The following is a 20,807-nucleotide window of genomic DNA, read 5'->3' as shown; positions in this document are numbered from 1 at the left end:
AACGCACACCTTTACATGTATTTATGTAAATTTTAAATACACTTTGTGGCAAAGAGTCACCTTGGTCCGCCAATCACTTGTCAGACCATCTGTGTCTTTGCCCGCTATTCACGTAGAGCAATCTGGTGCGGGCTTGTTTGTTTCTCCACGGCTTCCAAAAATAAGCCAGGCTTCCAGAATGTGGCATACCCGTCAAGCCCAAAGTGTCTGCCTGGTCTGCCAGACTGTTCGTGGCGCCGTGATTGTGGCCTGATTAAAGACCGAGGCCGGGGTGGGGACACGTTGGTGCGCGGACATCTCAGGGCTGTGACCCAGGGAAACCGTCTAGGAGAGGAGCAGCGTGCTCCGGCAGGCCACCCATGAGAACGGGACCTCTGACCTGTGCCGTTCAACTCCTTGAGAGCACACGTCGTGTCCTCACAGGCGCGGGTACTAATGGTTCCACAGCGGGCGGGGGGCTCACGGTGACCCCCACGTAGGGATTGCTTCCCGTGAATCCGGCACTTTGCAGAGGGACCTAGGAGCTGTCTGTTCCCTGACTTCCTCCGAGTCTTTAAGGCATGAAAGTGCTCCCACTCCCCCATTGCCCGTAGCAACCACACACGCCGGCCCCAGGACACGGGGTCCCACACGGGAAAGCATGCCGAGACGCTGGGGTCGCAGCAGCGGAGCAGAGCCCACCAGCTCACTGGAAGTCTCAACTCCTTGCAGGCTAAACACGCAAGGATTATTTGTTTTTTTCCATTTTTTTTTCCTTTTAACCATACTCTGCCCCCCCCAACCCCCAGTGAATCTCAGGCAGAGCCTCAACTCTGGTCATGCCCCCCGCCCAGACTCATCCTGTCCTGACCGAGGTTTACCATCTCAGAAGTTCCGAGCCCATCCAGGGAGGGGGAGGGGAAGGGACCTCTGTTGACCTGGCCACCACGCCCTCAGTAGCGGCTCTCCCACAGGGCAGTGAGCGGGGACTCTGAGGACCCAAGCGTGTGTTTCAGACTCATCGTAAATGAGAGCTCTCTGTTTCTCTGTCTCTGTCTCTATCTCTGTCTCTCTTTGTCTCTGTCTCCCTCTATCTCTGTCTCTGTCCTGCTCTATCTCTGTCTCTCTCCCTGTCTCTATCTCCCTCTCTCTGTATCTCTCTGCCTCTCCCTGTCTCTATCTCTCTGTCTTTCCCCATCTCTCTCTTTCTCCATCTCTCTCTCCGTCTCTCTCTCTCCCTGTCTCTCTCTCCGTCTCTCTCTCCCTATCTCTCTCTGTCTCTCCCCATCTCTCTCTCTTTCTCCGTCTCTCTCTCTGACTCTCTCTCCCTGTCTCTCTCTCCCTATCTCTATCTCTCCCTGTCTCTTTCTCTCTCTGTCTCTATCTCTCTGTGAGCTCAATCTTCCCTCCTCCTCATCTTTCACAATCCAGAGGTTTCACGTTTGCTGCCCTCTGGTCCCCTGGGGCCCTGAATTCAGAATCCAGGCTCCACGCCCACAGTAATGGGGAGCCACTTGGACAGAGCTGCCCAGTTTCAGAGGCTGAGATGCTGGCGCACTTGCCCAGGGCCTTTGCACGAGCTGCTCCTGCTGCTGAGGGCGGCCCTCCCCGTCCTAACTTGGGTAATCCCACACTCATCCTTGCAGCAGGAGTCTCCGGGCTCTGGAGGGGATCTCCTGGCTCAATACGTGGGAGACATTCCTATGACCTGTTGGGTCTCAGCTACTCAGTCACCTCCTGAAGGATGCCTCCACGGACTTCTAGATCCCCTGGCCAGGAGCAGTATCCCTGCATCGGTCCTTCTTGGCATCAGAGTTTGAAATCATGGATTAGGTGTTATTTATTGCATTCAATAAAGCTTTGTTGAGTGAATGTATTAGTCAGTGCGGGCTATGCCAAAGCACCCCAGCCTGGGGGCTCACAGCCGACGTTTGCTGTCCCGCGTCCTGAGGGCTGGGGGCCAGAGGTCCAGGCGTGGGCAGGGCTGGTGTCTCCCCAGGCCTCTCTCCTGGGCGTGCAGAGGCTGTCCCCTCCCTGGGCCCTCGCGTGTCTGTATCCTGATCTCCTTTTCCTACGAGGACCCCAGTCAGACTGGATTGGGGTCCATCCTAGGGACCTCATCCTACCTCAGTCACCTCTTTAAAGACCCCATCTCCAAATACAGTCTCCTTCTGAGGCCCCGGGAGTCAGGGCTCCAGCATGAATTTCGGGGAAGCCATAGTTCAGCCCATGCATCGATGAGAGGCATACTCACTGCACGCCGGCTGCCTGCTTACGTGAACCCACTCAAGGCCACTTGTGACTGTTACCCACCTGGAAACTGACAAAAGAGGTCTCGTCCTCTTGTGAGAATCAGACCTTCTCGTGTGCTGCAAAACTCCGTGCGGTCCCAGAATCTCTTCTTTAATGTTGCCTGAACTCCCTTGTATCATTCATAGAACGGCAGCTTGAAAAGTGTTTAAAATACATGTTCCTGAAACTCCGTGAGAAAAATTCTTTGCCTTGACCCCACAGCGGCACCCCTCGCCCCCTGCCTGCGTACAGGTTATTTCCTTGCTTCCCAGGGAGGCCCACCTGTTCAGGCTGATTTGTGCTTGTGTTTAGCTAGAAGCCACATCCACAAAAGACGTACTTGTGTCCGATCAGAACACACGGCTGGGAAGGAAAGTGGGTCAGCTCGTGGGAGGCCATCTGTCACAGTGCATTTTGGCAAAACGCAACTCTGAGAGTGCGACTTGAGAGGGGCTGAGGTGTGTGTGGCCCTGGGGCACCAGCAGAGTGCGGGGGCTTCCAACTGTCACCTTCTCCTCCAGGGACACCACTGCCCCAGAGAGCGAGGCTGGGCGGGACGTGGGCCTGCGTGCGGCCTACGAGGCAGACGTAAGTCATACAAAACTTTAAACTGTTGAAATGACAGTGGAACCAAAGTGCTCAATTCCCGTGCCTTTTAAAACAACCCCTGCCGTGACATATGGAGTGCTCGTAAGGGGGCAGAGTAGCACGTCGAATCCTCCAATGTTCTAGCAATTACAGGGTTTATTAAAAGTTCTAGAAAATGTGTTATTTCAGATGAATGGACTTTCCAAGGAACTGACAGGGGCTCATGCACCGGAGGACTTTTTAAAATTTTCACCTTCCTTGGTAAAAAGCCAAACGTCGTCTTACCGAAGCAGGCTCCAAAAAACAGGACCCCTTACAGCTCCTCACGCCACGGCCGTAGGTAAACAGAGTCTTAGCGGGCTGGCCTGGCGTGCGTGTCCGGCTCCCTGTGCACCTGCTGTGGCCCTCACTTCCCCTCCCCTGCTTTCCAGACACATGCGTGCCCTGATGGGAATCCAGGGGCGTCTCCAAAGGGCTTCCCCTTTGAGGTGGTGACTGTTCTCATTGCCACAGCAGAACTTTGAAAGACAGTTGAGCTTTCCAATCTATAAAAGAAGCAAAAACAAAACCACGAAGCCTGTGGGTGGCCCGTGACTGCACACCCTCTCTGCTTCTTGGTAGACACCTGTCTTCACCATCGGCCACCTGCATTTTTCCTTTCATATTGAACAATACTTTGATGCTTGCTTCACATTGTTCATTTTTTCATCCACTCACGCTTTTTAATCTGTTAATATTTTTAAATATTTTAATCATATTTTTAATTTTAATATTTTAAATATTATTAAATATTTTAAATGACTAAATGTAATTTACACAGAAGAAATGTAGCCTGTACGTGTTACAGCTCATGACAAACGGGTTACACACGTAACACATCATTCCAGAGAGAACCCCCCGGGCCTGCCCGGCAGCCGGCACCTGACCCAGGAGGTCCCCCCTCCTGACTTCTCTCCCCAGAGAGCAGTTTGCCTGTTGGGGAACTTCATGCAAATGGAATTACTTAGCACCTTCTCTTTTGTGCCTAGATTTTTTTTTTTTTGGTCAGCATAATGTTTTCGAGATCCATCCATATCGTAATATATTTTCCTACTGCAATTGTCTTCATTGCTCATAGTTTCCCATCGTATGTATAAATGCAGCACAATTCATGTATCCAGTCTTCTGTTGATGGGTATGCAGGATGTTTCCAATTTTTAGCTGTAATGGATAAAGTCTCTCTAAACAGTCTTGTACAAACGTGGGGGTTTTTTTGGCATATATATTTCCTTTATCTTGGGTAAATATCTAGAAGTGCAATTAGTGCATATGTAACAGCCAAACATCTTCCAAAGTTACTGGTGGATGAAAGTCCTGATTTCCCTGCTTCTCCCCCAGTTTCAGCTGTTCCAACGGGTGTGTCCTGACACAAGCTTATGATCTTAATTTGCATTTCCCTAATAGGTGATGCTGTTGAGCGGTGTGCTTATTACTGGCTTCTGCGTAATCTCTTGTCGAATTTCTGTTCAAGTGTTTTGCCCATTATTTTAAATTTGGATTTTTCCCCTTTATTATTAAGTTGGAAGAGTTCTTATATTCTGGATACAAATAAGTCGTCTTGATTGTAAATCTACTATCCCAGTCTGCGGCTTGTTTTTTGTTTTCTTAACAGTGAATTTCAGCAACCTAAAATTTTTAATTTTGATGAACACTAATTTTTTTGTGATTAGGGCTTTCTATGTCCTAAGAAATCCGCCTCCATGAGGACCATGAAAGTACTCTATATTCTCCTCCCCAAGTTTACCGTTGCAGCTTTTACGTTTGGGTTTATGACCCACTTTATGATAATTTTCGGGGATGGTATGAGGTGGAGCTCAGAATTCACTTTTCCCACGCTGGTGCAGAGTTCTTTCAACACTATTTGTCTATAAGACTTTCTTTCACCCCGTTGTATTACTTTGAGAACTTTGTTGAAAATCGATTGGCCATATATAGGTATGATTCTATTCCTGGATACTCTGTTTCGCTCTGGACACTCCCAGGTTGTATTTGTTCTTTGTTACCAATATTCTCAGCGAATGTGATCTCACATGGTTTCCAGGCAAGAGCTGCTGCCTTTTCAAAGTGCCTCCCACCTGCTCCGGAGAAACACAAAATCACCCCCATGGGGCCCTGGCCATTTATTTTGCCAAGAACAATGAGGTTTCTACTGCAAATGTCCTGGATCACTTCAGGAGATGCATTAGAAATGCTGTGGTGTGGGGTGGCCACCAGGCCTTGCCTGGAAGTGACCCCTGGCTGGAGGGCGGCCCCAGGCGCGCCCAGCACCACGGCCAGTCCAGGGCCACTGCTCTCTCCCTGGGGTCCGTTTCCCGCTGGTCTGCATCAGAGACCTGGGGTGCAGGGTGTGCCCAATGCCCCTTCCACATACTTCCCCTACAGAAACACCTTCTCCTTCTTCCAGACTTTACAACGGGGGTGGAGGGCAGCCGGGGGCCCAGGGAATTCCGTGCGCCAGCTTCTCTCAGCACGCCCCAAACATCCAGAATGGAGTAAAGTCCCAGAAGCACAGCCTCCATTTTCCATCAGGAACCGGCAGGAACCCGGTCTCGGGACTGGTGTGAACCCAGAGAACAGCGCAAACCGGATGTCGGGCTCTGCTCGGACGAGCCAACCCAGCGCGGCCGCACTGACCCTGCGCGTAAGGGAACAGCCGCCAACAACGCCGCTGACGTCCAGTCACTTTCGTTGCAGTTTTTCTAAATAAAGCACGTCCTTCCCGCCGTCTTTCCTAACGACGTGCTGAGGCTGCAGCCTGACCCCTCTTCGCACAGAGCTGTGACAGGGGGTGAACAGCTGGAAAGCCGGGTGGGCTCGCCCAGCAAACAGGCTAGCAGCTCCCTCGGTGTCCTGCTTCCTGCGGGACGGTGTGTTCGAGCTGGAAATCTAACATCCGCTGTGCTGGAGAAGTTGCTAGGGCACAACAGAGGCGGGGTGCAGGTACAATACTGACCATCCCGCTCAGTGCGACTTATTAAACCGTGGTAAACGTACAGAAAGTAAAACCTGCCGTATTTACCGTTTTTAAGCACACAGTTCAGCAGCATCTAATGTATCTAGATTGTTGTGCAATCATCGCCACCACCCACCTCCAGAACTTTCTTATCTTCTCGAGCTGAAACGCTCTCCCCATTACACACTGGCCCCCTCCTCCCTTACCCCCTGGCTCCCGCCGTTGCTTTCCTGTGTCGCCTAGGGACCTCAGATAAGTGGAGCCCACCGTGTTGGTCCTCCAGTGACTGCACCACAGCCTCAGGGTGCTCCCGTGTTGGATAACAGTCCACTGCATGCGTACACTACACCGCGTCGTGCATTCCTCTGTCCGTGGATGCTCGGGTTGCTTCGAGCTGCTGTGAACACGGGCGGGCAGCTGTCTCTGTGAGACTCTGCTTTCGATGCTTTCGGGGGTAGACCCAGACATGGCCGTGCCGGTTTCGCATTCCCCCCGCCAGGGCGCAGGGGCTCCGACCCCTCCACGCCCGCACCAACACCGCTCCTGCCTCGTGGGCGTCTTTGTGGCAGCCATTCCGTAGCCGGTGCGGCGGTGATCTGCGCTGCCCTGTGCGCTGCTGGTACGTGTGTCTGCTGGCCGTCTGTATGCCTTCCTCGGAGAAGTGGCTCTTCACGTCCTTTGCCTTAAATCTGAATTTCAGATAGACTGACTAATTTTTCAGTCTAGGCGTGCCCCACACAAGGCTGCAGATCGTCTGTACTAAATAAGTAATCTGGTGTTTATCTAACTTGGTGTCCGGCGTTTCTATCTGACACGTCTGGCAACCCTAGAAAGCAAGAACTTGGAGGGTCTAGAAGAATCTTGAACTATTTCGCCATTTTGCTAAGGTGAGCTCCGAAATGATTTAGTGTATTTTTGTGGGTGTTTGACTGGTAGCCCCGCTTTATTAGAAAAATGTAATTTCATTTTGAGATGCTCCAGACTAAATAGTTTGAGCTTCACACTCTTCGTGTAACATTATTGGGTGCCCTTAATGAAATTATAACTCAAGCAAGAGATTTCATTCCCTTGTAGTAAATTAGCTTGGGCTGTGAGGGTTTGGGAGAGCCAGTCCCTCCCCGGCTTATTCCTCTCATTCCACAGAATGAAGAAAGAGCAGGCATTTTATATTTGAGTTATTTATTGTTCTCTCTGAGTGAACATTATATCGTTGCCCGTCCCTACTGGAAACAACAGCTGTTAACAGGCTCCTGAATGAATTTCAATGTGAACTCCCCTGGCCTCTGGAAAGCTTGGGTGAAGAGAAAACAGGCTCAGAATTGAAAGAAAAAGAGCACATTTTGGGACTGGGTTTGAACGCTTGAAGGCTAACTGCAGATAAAACCACTAGCTGATGTTTTCGTGCAAAGTCACACTCAGATGTGTGCAGAAAGGGAGCCCCACGAGTCAGCAGCCCCCCTTCCCGGGGACAGAAGCAGACAATGGCGTGGGAGCCACCAGAGACCCGGCCCTCTGACGCCAACAGATTCCTGGAGGTGGGAAGTGTCCCCATGGCAAAGGAGCTCAGCCCCCACGGGCCGGGTCAGACACGAGAACCACCAGGAACCGTGAGAAGGCCCCTGTCTCGGCCCCAGGATGCACGGGGACAGGGGCGTGCCCGAGAACAGGGAGGGCTGCGTGTGCCATCCCTGGACATGCTCTCCTCTGCCCCGGAGCACGTCCCTCTTGTGGACGAGTGCTCCTAGCTTCTGAGATTGGATGTAGTCAGTGGAATCTCTACAGAAAGGAGCTTTTCCTTTGGCCCCCTTATTAATCCTTTTTTAATGTTTCCCAATTGCATTTCCCACTGAAGAGAGACTGTGGGGACTGTCAGTCACGAGCGGCATTGCCCTGGGTCTAGCTGCCCACCCCAGGCTGAGTCGGGACAGGTGTCGCCTCTACTCCCCCCCCCCACCAGGTGCAGGGGGAGGGCGCTCTCTCACTCTTCTCCCTGCTTCGTCACGTGCTCATTTGCAGAAGGGACAGAGGGGGCCTCCACCCTGCACCCCTTCCTCCCTCATGTGCCTTTGCTCCTCCCGCCACCCAGAAGCACGCAGAGTGCATTCTAGAGCTTGAGGAGAAGTCCATCCCTGTTCATGCACTTCAAGCCCACAAAGCAAGTTCTCCACTCACGGGGAGAAATGGTCTTGGCTTTATTTTCATGATTCTCATTTAATTATGCCTTTTTTTTTTTCACTTGCTTCACTTCCTCTCTGTGAAATGCCCTGGGTCCGAGGCTGTGCCCCACCCAGCAGCCCATGAGCTCACGCAAGGTTGTTGCCCCAGAGACATCGCCTTGAGTTTTGAGGGACACAGAACAAGAGGAGGGGAGAGGCCAAAAATGAGAAAAGAAGAAAGATGGAAATCATAAAGTTGAAAATTGAATAGAGAGAGGAGTTTGATAAAAATGCTGTCAGAAATTCAATAAAAGACTGAACCAGAATGAAGTGGCTAAAACCAAAACGAGCTTTCAACCTCCCTTGTCCAAACCCTCAGTCATAAGAACGTAGGAAAGCACTGAGTTTGTCTGAAACTCGATGTCAACAGTGCATTTCCTGTTCTTCTTTTCTTTCCAGACAAAGTAAGCATGTTGTCAGCCCTCATCGCTCCCTTCAAGCACTTAAGCCCCGGGGCCACAAACACGGAGGATGAAGACAGTCTAAGTAAGCAGTTTCCCTTCCCTCAAGAGTAGAGGGGGTCCCGGCCCCACGCGCAGAGGTGGGGTCCTCTATTGTCGCCGAACACTGAGACCCTTGGGGTGATGGTGGGGACTATCTGGGCTTTCCAGAGCAGGAGACTCAGCTCCTGTCCCCCAACCCCCGAATCCCGTCCCCAACATGAATCCTGTCCTTACCTAGAATCCCGTCCCCACCCGAACCCCATCCCCACCTGGAATCCTGTCCCCACTGGAGTCCCATCCCCACCCAGAATCCCATCCCTACCCAGAATCCCGTCAACATGAATCCTGCCCCCACCGGGGATCCCATCCGCACCCGGGATCCCGTCCTTACCCAGAATCCTGTCCCCACCCAAATCCTGTCCCCACCTGGAATCCTGTCCTCACCTGGAATCCTGTCCCCACCTGAATCCTGTCCCTGCCCAGAATCCTGTCCCCATCTGGTTAGTAGGAAAATATTAGCAGCAACTATATAACTGAGAATTCCAAGGATTGTAGGGGAAAAAATCAGTTCTCTTGAACCATCCCTCCTCTCTTTCCTTTGTTTTTCCCCTTCAGAAGGAAGGAAGAGAGGGAGGGAAGGGAGGGAGGGAGGAGGAAAATGAACACAGTTTGTATGATTATTTAACAAGGAAAGAGCTGGACGGGTGCCTGCCTGTTGAAACATTTCTGGCTGGTGAATGAAACTGGAGGGGCACCAAACTGTGGTGTGGGGACGGACACACTGTTGGGGGAGGGAATCTGAGAGGTCCCCCTGCTGAGACCAAGGAGGGGCCCCTGGGGGGGGCAGGACTGGTGTGTGGGGGGATTCCTGGAGGTGACTGGCACACTCTCAACCCCCAAGCCACACAGATCCCTCCTGCATCTCAGTACTTCCTCACAGATGGGTCACCCTTCCACCAAGTGCGATGGCGCAGACTGTGCTCGTTGCCAGGGCGGAGAGCTGGCGGGAGCTCACCAGGACCTTGATCAGGACACGCAGTGGGGGACCCTCATGGGAGTGCTGGCCACTCTGCCGTCAGCTAGTAAGACACACGGCCAGCAACAGGACTGGAGGCTGAGGGCACTACCCCGCATCACGGCACAAATCAGTCACAGGTCATGGCGCCAGGACCAGAGCAGACCCTGGCTGCTGGAAGGAAAGACAAAGTCCCCGCAGAAATAAGAACGCAGTCTCTGGGCCATCCGTTCAGGGCTCCCTCCTCAGCGAAGTCTGACAAATGCTTGTTTCCGTTGTCTCAGGACCTAAGCGGGAAAATCGCAGGACTCGGTCAGTGTCCTGACAGCTGCTTCAGAAATGTGGAACACACACACACACACACACACACACACACACACACGTGTGTACGTCTACGCACCAGCCAATTCTAAGCATGCACACGCACGTGCCCCAAGCAAACGACGTGTGGACGAAGCGACCTGATAAAACACGTGGAACAAACATGTTGAGAAAGAAAATCTTCCTCTGCTCCCTCCTCTTTCCCCCCTTGAGGGGCTGGGACCGTGCTGAGTGTAGTCGGAGCCCAGTGTCGCGGTCTCATGCTGTCACTGCTCACTGCGAGCCTGCGTCTCGAGCCCCAGCGCCTCATGTGCACAACCTGAATCAGAGAGTTGAGATCGGAATCCAATAGGACAACGCGTGAAGACGCTTAGCTAGGACCTGGATCGGAGTAAACGCACAAGTTGGCTATTTCCCCTAATTCAGCTCACTGGCTAATCGGTGGAACCTACAGAGAAGAACGACTTTTAATTGTTTGTTACATGTTAGAAAGCCTTTGCAATGCTTGGAAAATCCTTACTTGGAAAACCGTATTTTCAAACACTGTTCAAACACAAACCTCCAACTAACGCCCGTCCTCAACGTCTCCTAGTACTGCAGGCACAGTGTCAGCGATTTGTAACCAAGGGCCCTGGGAAGGTGGGAGCGGGGTGTGTGTGACGTGTGTGGTGTGCATGTGCACACACACGCCTGTGCAGGATGGGTGGGCTAGAGGAAGCGAGTGTGACTTTGAAGCCTCCTTTATTTCTCAAGCCGTGGGACTCAGGTGTGTCTGGGCTGGTGTTACGTGGAGGCGCTCTGCCCGCTCTGTGTGTGGAGTCACGTTCTGGACCATCAGGAGGGCCCTCCCATGGCCACCGGCACTCACCCCCCTCGTCCCTGGAGCCTGAGCTCCCAATGCCAAGGGCAGAGCTGGGGTCAGGGGTCAGTGCCCGGAGAGACTCAGCCCGAGACGATGGTGCCTGGAAGCCAGCCATCGATGGGGTGGGTTCCTGCTAAGGGGGTCCTGGACGGCGGCACGTTGTTGAGACTTCCTGATCAAGCAGGCAACTCCGAAAGCGTTCTTCTTGGAACGCCGAGAGGGAGTGAATCACTGCCCTGGCCTGGTCACCGCTGTGCCTACCACTGACCCAGGTCACCCGAGGAGGGGTCACTTGCCACACTGGGGTCTGGAGGGAGGGAGACCCACCCACGGTACCTGCTTGGTCCTCACCCAGGTGTGTGGGAGCCGCCACGTCCAGGACTACGTGGGACACGTCCTGTAAAGGAGGGGCCTTGGTCTGCTGCCGAGCATCATGCCTGCAGTTCTGCAACCAGGTCAGCCGGTGCATGGGGCCTCTCGGTGCCACAGCCGACCCCTGCCCACGAGACTGCTCACCCATGAAGCACCAGGGCCTCCCTCTGGTGTGAAGGGAGACCCCGGGCCGCTGGCCTCGCTCCTGTCAGCCCCCACCTGATGCAAATGTGGCAGATCAGGTGGCCGGTTCCCTGGTGCCCTGCCACCTGAGGACATGGCAGCGTCNCGCCTGGAAGCCAGCCATCGATGGGGTGGGTTCCTGCTAAGGGGGTCCTGGACAGCGGCACGTTGTTGAGACTTCCTGATCAAGCAGGCAACTCCAAAAGCGTTCTTCTTGGAACGCCGAGAGGGAGTGAATCACTGCCCTGGCCTGGTCACCGCTGTGCCTACCACTGACCCAGGTCACCCGAGGAGGGGTCACTTGCCACACTGGGGTCTGGAGGGAGGGAGACCCACCCACGGTACCTGCTTGGTCCTCACCCAGGTGTGTGGGAGCCGCCACGTCCAGGACTACGTGGGACACGTCCTGTAAAGGAGGGGCCTTGGTCTGCTGCCGAGCATCATGCCTGCAGTTCTGCAACCAGGTCAGCCGGTGCATGGGGCCTCTCGGTGCCACAGCCGACCCCTGCCCACGAGACTGCTCACCCATGAAGCACCAGGGCCTCCCTCTGGTGTGAAGGGAGACCCCGGGCCGCTGGCCTCGCTCCTGTCAGCCCCCACCTGATGCAAATGTGGCAGATCAGGTGGCCGGTTCCCTGGTGCCCTGCCACCTGAGGACATGGCAGCGTCACTGTTAGCCACGTGGCACGGAACAGCTCCCGTGACGTACTAGCTGGAGAAGTATGGCTGCATACTAACCAGGAAGGGGACGGCGGAGGGCGGTGATGCACATGTGTGGTACGTGGGCACGCACATGCTGCCGGCACTCCTGGAGCTGGACGCCGAGACCACAAGCGCGGGCCTCACCCTCCACGTGGTGTCCACGTTTGAAGGATGACCACCAGGGCACAAGTGCAGCCTACTAATCAGACTTAACTCTGGTTGGACCTATTTCACCTGGAAAATAAAATTTTAGCCACAGCCACACCAATATAAAATTCTGTTCTTTCTCCCTAAAATGCAATTCTCTCATGCGTTGGGCCTCTAAACGTAGCACTGCTTTTGCGGACACTTTGTGCCGATCAGAAGAATGTAGTCATGGGCTCAGGAGATGGATCGACGTGTGAGAGCAGAATGGACAAGGCTGCTTTACGTCCTCCTGCCTGTCACTCTGCCTCAGACACTCCCTTCGGTGCCTGGCGGTCTTCGAATCGCTGGCGATTGTTCTATCGCTGACACTTGTGGTATCTATCTAACGGAGTTCGAAGCTATCTGCCTGCTTTTGTTCTAATTTCCACAATGGAAGGACACGTGCAAGTGTCTGAGTCACGAAAACCACAGTTCGTGGGTGTCTTGTGTTAGACCCAGGGGGATGAGGGAATTCGCACTGGGCCAGCGTCGGCGCTCAGGTCACCTGCACATGGTTTCCTCGGGGCTGGACTTGCTGAGAGAAGGCATTAGAATCCAAGTCAGAAATTTTCCAACATGATATGTGCCCTGGATGGGGGCTCCGTGGCATGGTGGGAGCCGCCCTGGGCCCCCAGATCCATCACCCTGTTCTGCTCCCCTCTCCACTCCCTAGCATTTGCCCACAGGCTGTCGTCTGCATGCAGAGTGCACACACACACACGCAGACACAGAAAGAGTGGGGGGACAGGCAGACCCATAAATGCACCTCAATGTGCAGCTGACCTAACAAGTGANGCGGACACTTTGTGCCGATCAGAAGAATGTAGTCATGGGCTCAGGAGATGGATCGACGTGTGAGAGCAGAATGGACAAGGCTGCTTTACGTCCTCCTGCCTGTCACTCTGCCTCAGACACTCCCTTCGGTGCCTGGCGGTCTTCGAATCGCTGGCGATTGTTCTATCGCTGACACTTGTGGTATCTATCTAACGGAGTTCGAAGCTATCTGCCTGCTTTTGTTCTAATTTCCACAATGGAAGGACACGTGCAAGTGTCTGAGTCATGAAAACCACAGTTCGTGGGTGTCTTGTGTTAGACCCGGGGGGATAAGGGAATTCTCACTGGGCCAGCGTCGGCGCTCAGGTCACCTGAACATGGTTTCCTCGGGGCTGGACTTGCTGAGAGAAGGCATTAGAATCCAAGTCAGAAATTTTCCAACATGATATGTGCCCTGGATGGGGGCTCTGTGGCATGGTGGGAGCCGCCCTGGGCCCCCAGATCCATCACCCTGTTCTGCTCCCCTCTCCACTCCCTAGCATTTGCCCACAGGCTGTCGTCTGCATGCGGAGTGCACACACACACACGCAGACACAGAAAGAGTGGGGGGACAGGCAGACCCATAAATGCACCTCAATGTGCAGCTGACCTAACAAGTGATTCCCCCATCCGGCCCCCCCACGGGGAGGTGAGTTTCCTGCAGAGCTGCTCCAAGCCTGACGGACTGCGAGTCTCTGAGTTATGACTGGCAGGTAAAGCAATTATTTGGGAGAATGAATTCCAGGGTAGAATTAAAGTACTCACTAATTCTTACAACCTAGTATGACCCGTCCGTTTGAGCTGTGCCAAGGGTACAACAAATACATTTTCAGAAACAAATCATTTTGATCATGTAATAAACATTCTCACGCAAAGTCCCGCACCCTAGAACCCAGGGAGAGTCCGGGCAGGTGAGCCGCCACTCTTCTCTCAAACCCTTCGAGGCAGGGGCAACCGTTCTCTCCACGGTGGCCATGATCAGTCATCACGAAGCACACAGTCTGGGAGCACGCGGTGTTCACAGATCACCATTTACGGATCATGTGAAAAGTTTCAGGGTTGTCTCCCCTGAGACACACAGAAGCCTCAGTGTGGCGGGTTCTGTGCACACCACTCAGCCACCAGCACGCTTTCCTGGGGTCTCCAGACACAGGGGAGCCGGTGCTCATGCCATCCGTGAGGCCTGGGGATGGCCCCCCGAAGAAGGACAGTGAGAAATGCACACCTGCCGGGTTGGCGCTGGAGATGAGCTCCCATATGACTCTGGAACGGAGGGAGCCTGCTGCCCACATGGGGTGCCTCCACGTACGGGAGAAAGGGTTCGAGGTGGGCGACATGCCTGAGGGGTGATTCCCCCAGGGCAGACCAGGCTCTGCTCTCCTTGGACGAGGAGAATCTGTGTCCCCCTCCCACCTCAGGGGTGACCCACGGGGCCCAAGAGCCGCTGACTGTGCCGGGAAAGGAGCCCTGTGTGCTTGGATCCCACGGGACCCAGACCCAAGGGAGCAGGTGCGGGGCACGTACTGGACAGCATGGCCTCCTGACTTCTCACCCCTGGGCCATTCTGACAACAGAGTACGGAAGCCTGTTAACTAGTGGAGAACAAAGTGAGAACCTTCCTGGTCAGGGGAGGGGACTGTGGTGGAGTTAGTACCTTCCCTGGGGAAGAAGGAAATGTGAATTTGTCAAGTCGGAGCTGGAGTTCCCTAAAAAATTCATGTGGGATCACTGCAGCAAAACTCCCGCAAACTGGCGTCAGGTTTTCACGGCGGACCAGGCAGTGGTGTGAGGTTTTCCAGAGCGGGCTCCTCTATCTTTAAGCAGCGACACAGCTGCAGCATGGGTGGGGTCTCTCCACGAGGCAGCCTCCCCTCCCCTCACCATCTGTCCTCTGGGGACCGGGAGACCCTGTGCACGACCTACAGGTGTCTGTCTCTTCCACGGGACTGAGCCTCCCAAAGACAGAGGCCATTTGTCCCTCCGTCTGTGTCGGGGGCCAGAAGGTTATTGACTCTCAGGAGCTCTGACATTTGTCCCTCCGTCTGTGTCGGGAGCCAGAAGGTTATTGACTCTCAGGAGCTCTGATACCAATTGAAACAGAGGGACGCACGTGTGTGTTGTGTCTGGGGTCCCTGGGCTCAGTGACAGAGGCGTCAGGACAGCCCGGAGCCCACGCACTGTGACAGGACAGACGCCGCTACCCTGCTTCCCGGGGGGTCCTGGAATTCCAGGGAAAGCTCAGCAAGGAAGCGCTTGGGAGCGCCGGCCTCTCTCTTTCCTGCTATTTTCAGAAAGATGGGTTTCCTGTCTGTCCGGGTTCGGGCCAAGCCTCTTCCCCTGCACCTTTAGTTCAAGCTCGGAATAATCTCAGAGGGCAAGTGCTGTGAAAGCCCATCCTCTCCATTTTAAGAAAATGGAGAGTTTGGGCGCATGGAGGGACTCGGCCCTGGTCACACACACCTGACAGGGAGAGGGGACGTTGATATCTGGTGTGCTGGAGCCCCGAGCTGGCGGAGGGACCGCTGCCTTGTTGCCTCCTGCACCTTCGGCCGACCACACTCGGACCCCACAGGCCAGTTAAACAGAGCACCCGGGCCGCGCTGAAGGGAGCCGAACCCCCAGTCGGCGCATTTGCAAAAGCCAGAGGCTGTGGCTGGTGCATCTGGGATGGGGCCCGGAAGCCCACTTTATTCATCGGTGGTTATTGTGGTGATTGTTATTATGGAAGGGGCCTTCAGGCCGCAGTCTGACAACCACGGCTGGTACCACGGACAGCGGTAACGACGGCAGCCCTGGGGTGCGGTGAGTCAGGGGGAGGGGGGAGAAGCCATCTCGGTGCAGGTGGGGGGAAATGTCGGTCTACGAGGGCTGCTCCTCCAAGATAAGCCTTCCTACCTCGAAAGGCAGCAAGGTCATCTGATATGCTGGCCACTTCCCTCACGCAGACAGTCACCAACCCCCACCTTGTGGGAAATCAATAAGAAATTAAACCACTACCAGCAATTTTCTACACAATCTAGAATGGGGCTTTTTGGTTGGGTTGGGTTTTTTCCCCCATCTTTACGTTCAATTTGAGAGACTGCATGGTTAATCTGATCCACTGTGTCCTGGCCTGAAATACCCCAATGGCAGAGCTCTTTGCTGCCTGTGCCCAAGGCACGTAATGATTAACAGAAGAGGCAGAGATTAAGTGCCTGATATTTGGAAGGTAATTATTTCTACTAAAATAGGCTGTAAATGAATGCCATCCACCTCTAACGTCCAAAACCCTCAGCATCACGCTTCTGAACAAAGTCGCCTCCGCAAACCTAACACCGTAGAGAAGCAAACTGCGGGAGGAAATGGCAGCTGAACGAACGGGCTGGCGGTGAGCAGCTGGGGTTCTGACAGACAGAGAGCACGTCCCCTAGGGCCCCGCGTCCCGTAGAGAGGGCACCTTTCCACGCTGGCACGTTGCATGCTTCCGTTACATTCTCTGCCAGCAATGCCACGAGGGCGAGTCACGGAGCCTACATCGCCTACCACTGCCCGGCATCTGGGGCAGGACTGAGGGGAGCCCACGCGAAGTCTGTTCACGAGCTACGGGCCAGGTGTAAAAATCACTGCAAGTTTCCATGTGCTTAACGACAAACCAGCTCCCGACTCCCGGGGACTTCTGCACAGGCCCTGCCTGGCTCCACGAGACCGCCTCGCCTCCCACATCTGTCCAAACCAAGGGCCGACCGTGCTCGGCAGCCTCACTGCCTCCCAGAGCCCGGCACAGGGTGTCCCTGCGAAGTCGCCAAGAAAACGATGGGACGACTCTGCTTCCGTAAAGTCCCCTTTATAGCAGCCGCGAACATTCCCAGGACACTCCCACCTCGACCAACGAGCCCGGATCAAGTGTTTCCCTCTTTGAGCCTCGTTTCTTCTAGAACGTGGTGCCATGACCCCCACACAGGGTGGATTTTAGGAATAAGAAGGGCAGCGAAGTGAAGGTCTGAGCGAGCTTCTGTGAAAGGCCCCTGAGCCGCTCACCACCGCCACCCTCGGAGGATTTCAGAGGAGACCGGAGGGGTCTGACCCCAGAAGTGCCTTCACCCTCGGAGCCACCGGGACTCTCATCCCTGGTCCCCAAGAGATCCGTGCCTGAGATTTCCTCAACAGAACAGCGTTGTCGGCTGTGAGCGGTCCGAGACATCCAGGCCACAGAAGTTAAACCACCATTACATGCATCCACCATGGCCGTCAGCAAAGCACAGTTTTGCTGCATTCACTTCATACCATTTCTTACGAAGGGAGGGGGGGAGGGAGGAAGGAAAGAGCCATCACAGACACAACGGCAGTGGCCCTCTGAGTCTGCATCCATTTTCCTCCTTGTGTCTTGGGGGAGGTAGGAATGTCTCAAATCACTACCACCTACGTAGGATTACACCAACCATCTGTAATGTCTGTGTCTGTGTAATTTAAACTAGCAATACCCTAATCTCGATGTTATTTCTCACCATCTAGCACATTCCTGAGATCCATCCACGTTGACGCATACAGAAGTAACTCACTAAACATGGGTGCCACGTAGCGTTGTGTCGTACCAGGACACCACCGTTCACCCACCACGGCCCTCGGCGGGAACGCCCTCCCTGATCCTCAGCGTGGCCCAAAGCTCATGCCTGCCCATTTGGTTTGGGCCACACTGAGGGTTGCCCATGCCCAGGGGAGGCAGCTGGCCTCAGCCCCGACATGTCACAGCCCGCGCCCAGAGCAGCAGACGGCAGCCGTGTGCAGGGGGCTGCACCCCCCACACACATACCCCCAACACCTCCTTCTCAGAAATGCGTCTCTACAAGAACTACCTGGGAATGCGGGTCCTTCCGCCTCCAGGCAGACGGCCCCCATTCCCAGGGTGCTGCTCCCCACATGTCCCCACAGGCCCTGTCCGCAGGTGCCGTGCAGGGCAGGCCTCCCAGGCTGGCTGGCCACACTGGTGGCCGGGCTGGCACGCGCCGAGGCCCCAGTCTGCCCACAGCGACACTACCTGCCGTCAGCAGCGAGCTGCCAGTGCCCCGGGTCACGGCTGTCTTTCTCACCTGCAGGTACCAGCAGCGCCGACGTGAAGGAAAACCGCAATGTGAGCAACCTGGAGGCCCGGCCCCTGCCCGCCAGTGACAGGGCCAGGGGCGGCGCGCCCAGCGTGAAGAGGAAGAGACCCCTGGAGGAGGGCAACGGCAGCCACTTGTGCAAGCTGCAGCTCGTCTGGAAGAAGCTCTCGTGGTCCGTGACACCCAAGAACGCACTGGTGCAGCTGCATGACCTGCGTCCCGGCCTGCAGTACCGCATGGTGTCCCAGACCGGCCCGGTGCACGCCCCTGTCTTCGCCGTGGCCGTGGAGGTGAATGGGCTCACGTTCGAGGGCACAGGGCCCACCAAAAAGAAAGCCAAGATGCGGGCGGCCGAGCTGGCCCTGAGGTCCTTCGTACAGTTCCCCAACGCCTGCCAGGCCCACCTGGCCATGGGCAGCGGCGCCGGCCCGTCCACAGACTTCACCTCAGACCAGGCCGACTTCCCCGACACGCTGTTCAAGGAGTTCGAGCCGGCCGCCCCCAGCGAGGCCTTCCCGGGCCGCCGCCCCGCCGACGCCGGGCTGCTGTCCTCCGCCTGCCGGAGGGGGAGGCTGCTCTACCGTCCGCTGGAGCTGGTGGGCCCGGCGCGGCAGGACAGGCCCAGGCCGGGCCCCACGGCCCCGGGCGAGAGGAACCCCGTGGTCGTGCTGAACGAGCTGCGCTCTGGCCTGCGCTACGTGTGCCTCGCGGAGCCGGCCGAGAAGCAGCATGCCAAGAGCTTCGTCATGGCCGTGAGCGTGGACGGCAGGACGTTCGAAGGCTCAGGACGCAGCAAGAAGCTGGCCAAGGGCCAGGCGGCTCAGGCTGCCCTCCAGGCTCTCTTCAACATCCGGCTGCCCGGCCACATCCCCAGCAGGAGTAAAAGTCACCTCTTGCCCCAGGTGAGATGCACAGGTAGCTGGGGCAGGCGGCGTTCTTCACAAGCCAGGAGGACGGGGGTGGTGGTGGGCAGCAGGCAGACCCCTCTGCTCCCAGCACTGCAGGCTCACAGGGGCCGCGACCCCCTCCCAGGAAAGCCAGGCTCTGCCCGGCGTCCTTGAAAGCCCCCCTTTCCCAGCCTCATCATTAGGAGCGATTTTCGGGCGTCTGGAGAGAGTGAGTCGTGTAAGTGTAAAGAGAGAGTGTCCACACCCCGCCTTAGCAGAGCCCGCCCTGGAGACGGCGATACCAACGGCAAGGGGCAGGAGCGGGGGCCCGCCCCAGAGACAGCGTTAGCAGCAGGGAGCCCGGCTTCTTCCCCGGGCCCGTCAGTGACCGGGCCGCTGGGCGTCACAGCGGCAGAGCAGCATACGTGAAGTGCGTGCGAGGGGGCGGTCTGGGGGCGGCTCCAGCTGGGGGCCCAGAGAGAGCCCCGTGAATGTGGCTCCTCTCCTCTCGGTGCTGCCAGCTGGAGGCAGGTGCGTGCATGGCCGCCCGGGCGCCGCGGCCAGGCCAGACGAAGGCGGGGGTCCGAGGCTGTGGGCCGGCGGGAAGCAGAGGGCTCAGGGAGGGAGAGGGCGCTGGGAGCCGACATCACGGTCACGTCACGGTCACGTCACGGCCGCCCCAATCGCAGCAATGGGCCTGCTTCTCACACCGGCTCCCCTCCGCTTATTCGGGAAGTACTGTGTAGCACCGTTCGTGTGCTGGGAACTATCCTGATGCTGTTTTGAAGCAACGTCATCCTTCCAAGTCTTGTAAGTGCTCATTTATGCGAATCACCCTTTCCCTCACCATTCTGAGAATGATCTGTGGGCGCCACTTAGGGTCAGATCCAGCGTCCTTTTTTGCTTCGGCGCTAACCGAGGACAGAAGTGTGTCACGCAGTCAGGAAGCACGTAGGCCTGGGCGGGGTCAGTGAGCCCCGCGTGGCAGTGCGCCACAGCACCCGGAACACAGTCCGCCAGCGCTGGGGGGACGAGGCGCGGGCCCCACGGAGCGCCAACGTGCTGCACAGCTATCGAGCAAAAGGCACCAAGACAGACCGCGGAGCAGAGCCGCGACCGGGGCAGGCGCTCCCTCGTTCCTTCATTCCCTCACTCGTTCAGTTGTTCGTTCATTCATCCGCTCATCAGTATTTGAGTCTTTGTGGCTGCACGGCACACAGCGGCAAAGCCGGCAGTGATCTGCCCCCACCACAGGGTCGGCGGACGGAGGGCGAGCTCTGAGCAGCAATTCCTGTTTCTCTGCTACCTCTGTCCCCGATGCCTTCATTTATTTTCAGGTATTTGTCGAGCATTTTAAGGAGCGGGTTGGAGGTGTCTAAACCACATCTCCACCTGCCTTTCCTTTCAACCCACCCTCAAGTGACAGACAGTCGAGGTAAAGGGGGGTGTTTGCAGAGCAGCTCGGCATCCGTGTCTGTCCCTGAGCACCTCCCAGGGGGAGGCCGCAGCCCTGCTCTTTCTTCCTGCGCCCATGTTCTGTTTCGTGCCCGCCTTTGTTCCTTTCTGTCCCTGTGTCTGCAGTATCTGTGACTTAAACCTGCCAACAGCGCCCAAGGAAGGGGGGTGCCCCCCGCGGCGGGATGAGCCCCGGGCCGCCCACGACCTCGGCCACGCCTGTGTCTCCCATCTGCCTTCCCCAGGAGGCCCCTCACCGCGGCCCCCTGTGGGCCTCCACCAGCCTGGCCTTTCTCTCCATCCCGCCACCCCCCGCCACCCCTACACCTGCCCCGCTGAAGGTTGGAGGGTGTCAGTGAGTTCTGGCTGCGACGCCTTTTTCTTTCATGTTGTCAACCCTGAGCACTCAGATGGAAGGTCCAG

General features: G+C 55.9%; 1 protein-coding gene across 1 annotated transcript in view; it reads left to right on the top strand.

Moving 5' to 3' along the window:
• ADARB2 (adenosine deaminase RNA specific B2 (inactive)) overlaps positions 1-20,807 on the top strand; it is a 458,939-nt gene that overhangs the window by 313,477 nt on the left and 124,655 nt on the right. The window contains exons 2-3 of the mRNA XM_034644124.1: positions 8,467-8,553; positions 18,037-18,944. Of these exons, the coding sequence (XP_034500015.1) occupies positions 8,467-8,553; positions 18,037-18,944 (995 nt within the window). The remainder of the gene's footprint in view (positions 1-8,466; positions 8,554-18,036; positions 18,945-20,807) is intronic.

This window comes from Ailuropoda melanoleuca, chromosome 15 (assembly GCF_002007445.2).
Source record: "Ailuropoda melanoleuca isolate Jingjing chromosome 15, ASM200744v2, whole genome shotgun sequence".
Classification (NCBI taxonomy): domain Eukaryota; kingdom Metazoa; phylum Chordata; class Mammalia; order Carnivora; family Ursidae; genus Ailuropoda; species Ailuropoda melanoleuca.
This window is presented reverse-complemented; position numbering and strand designations above follow the sequence as displayed.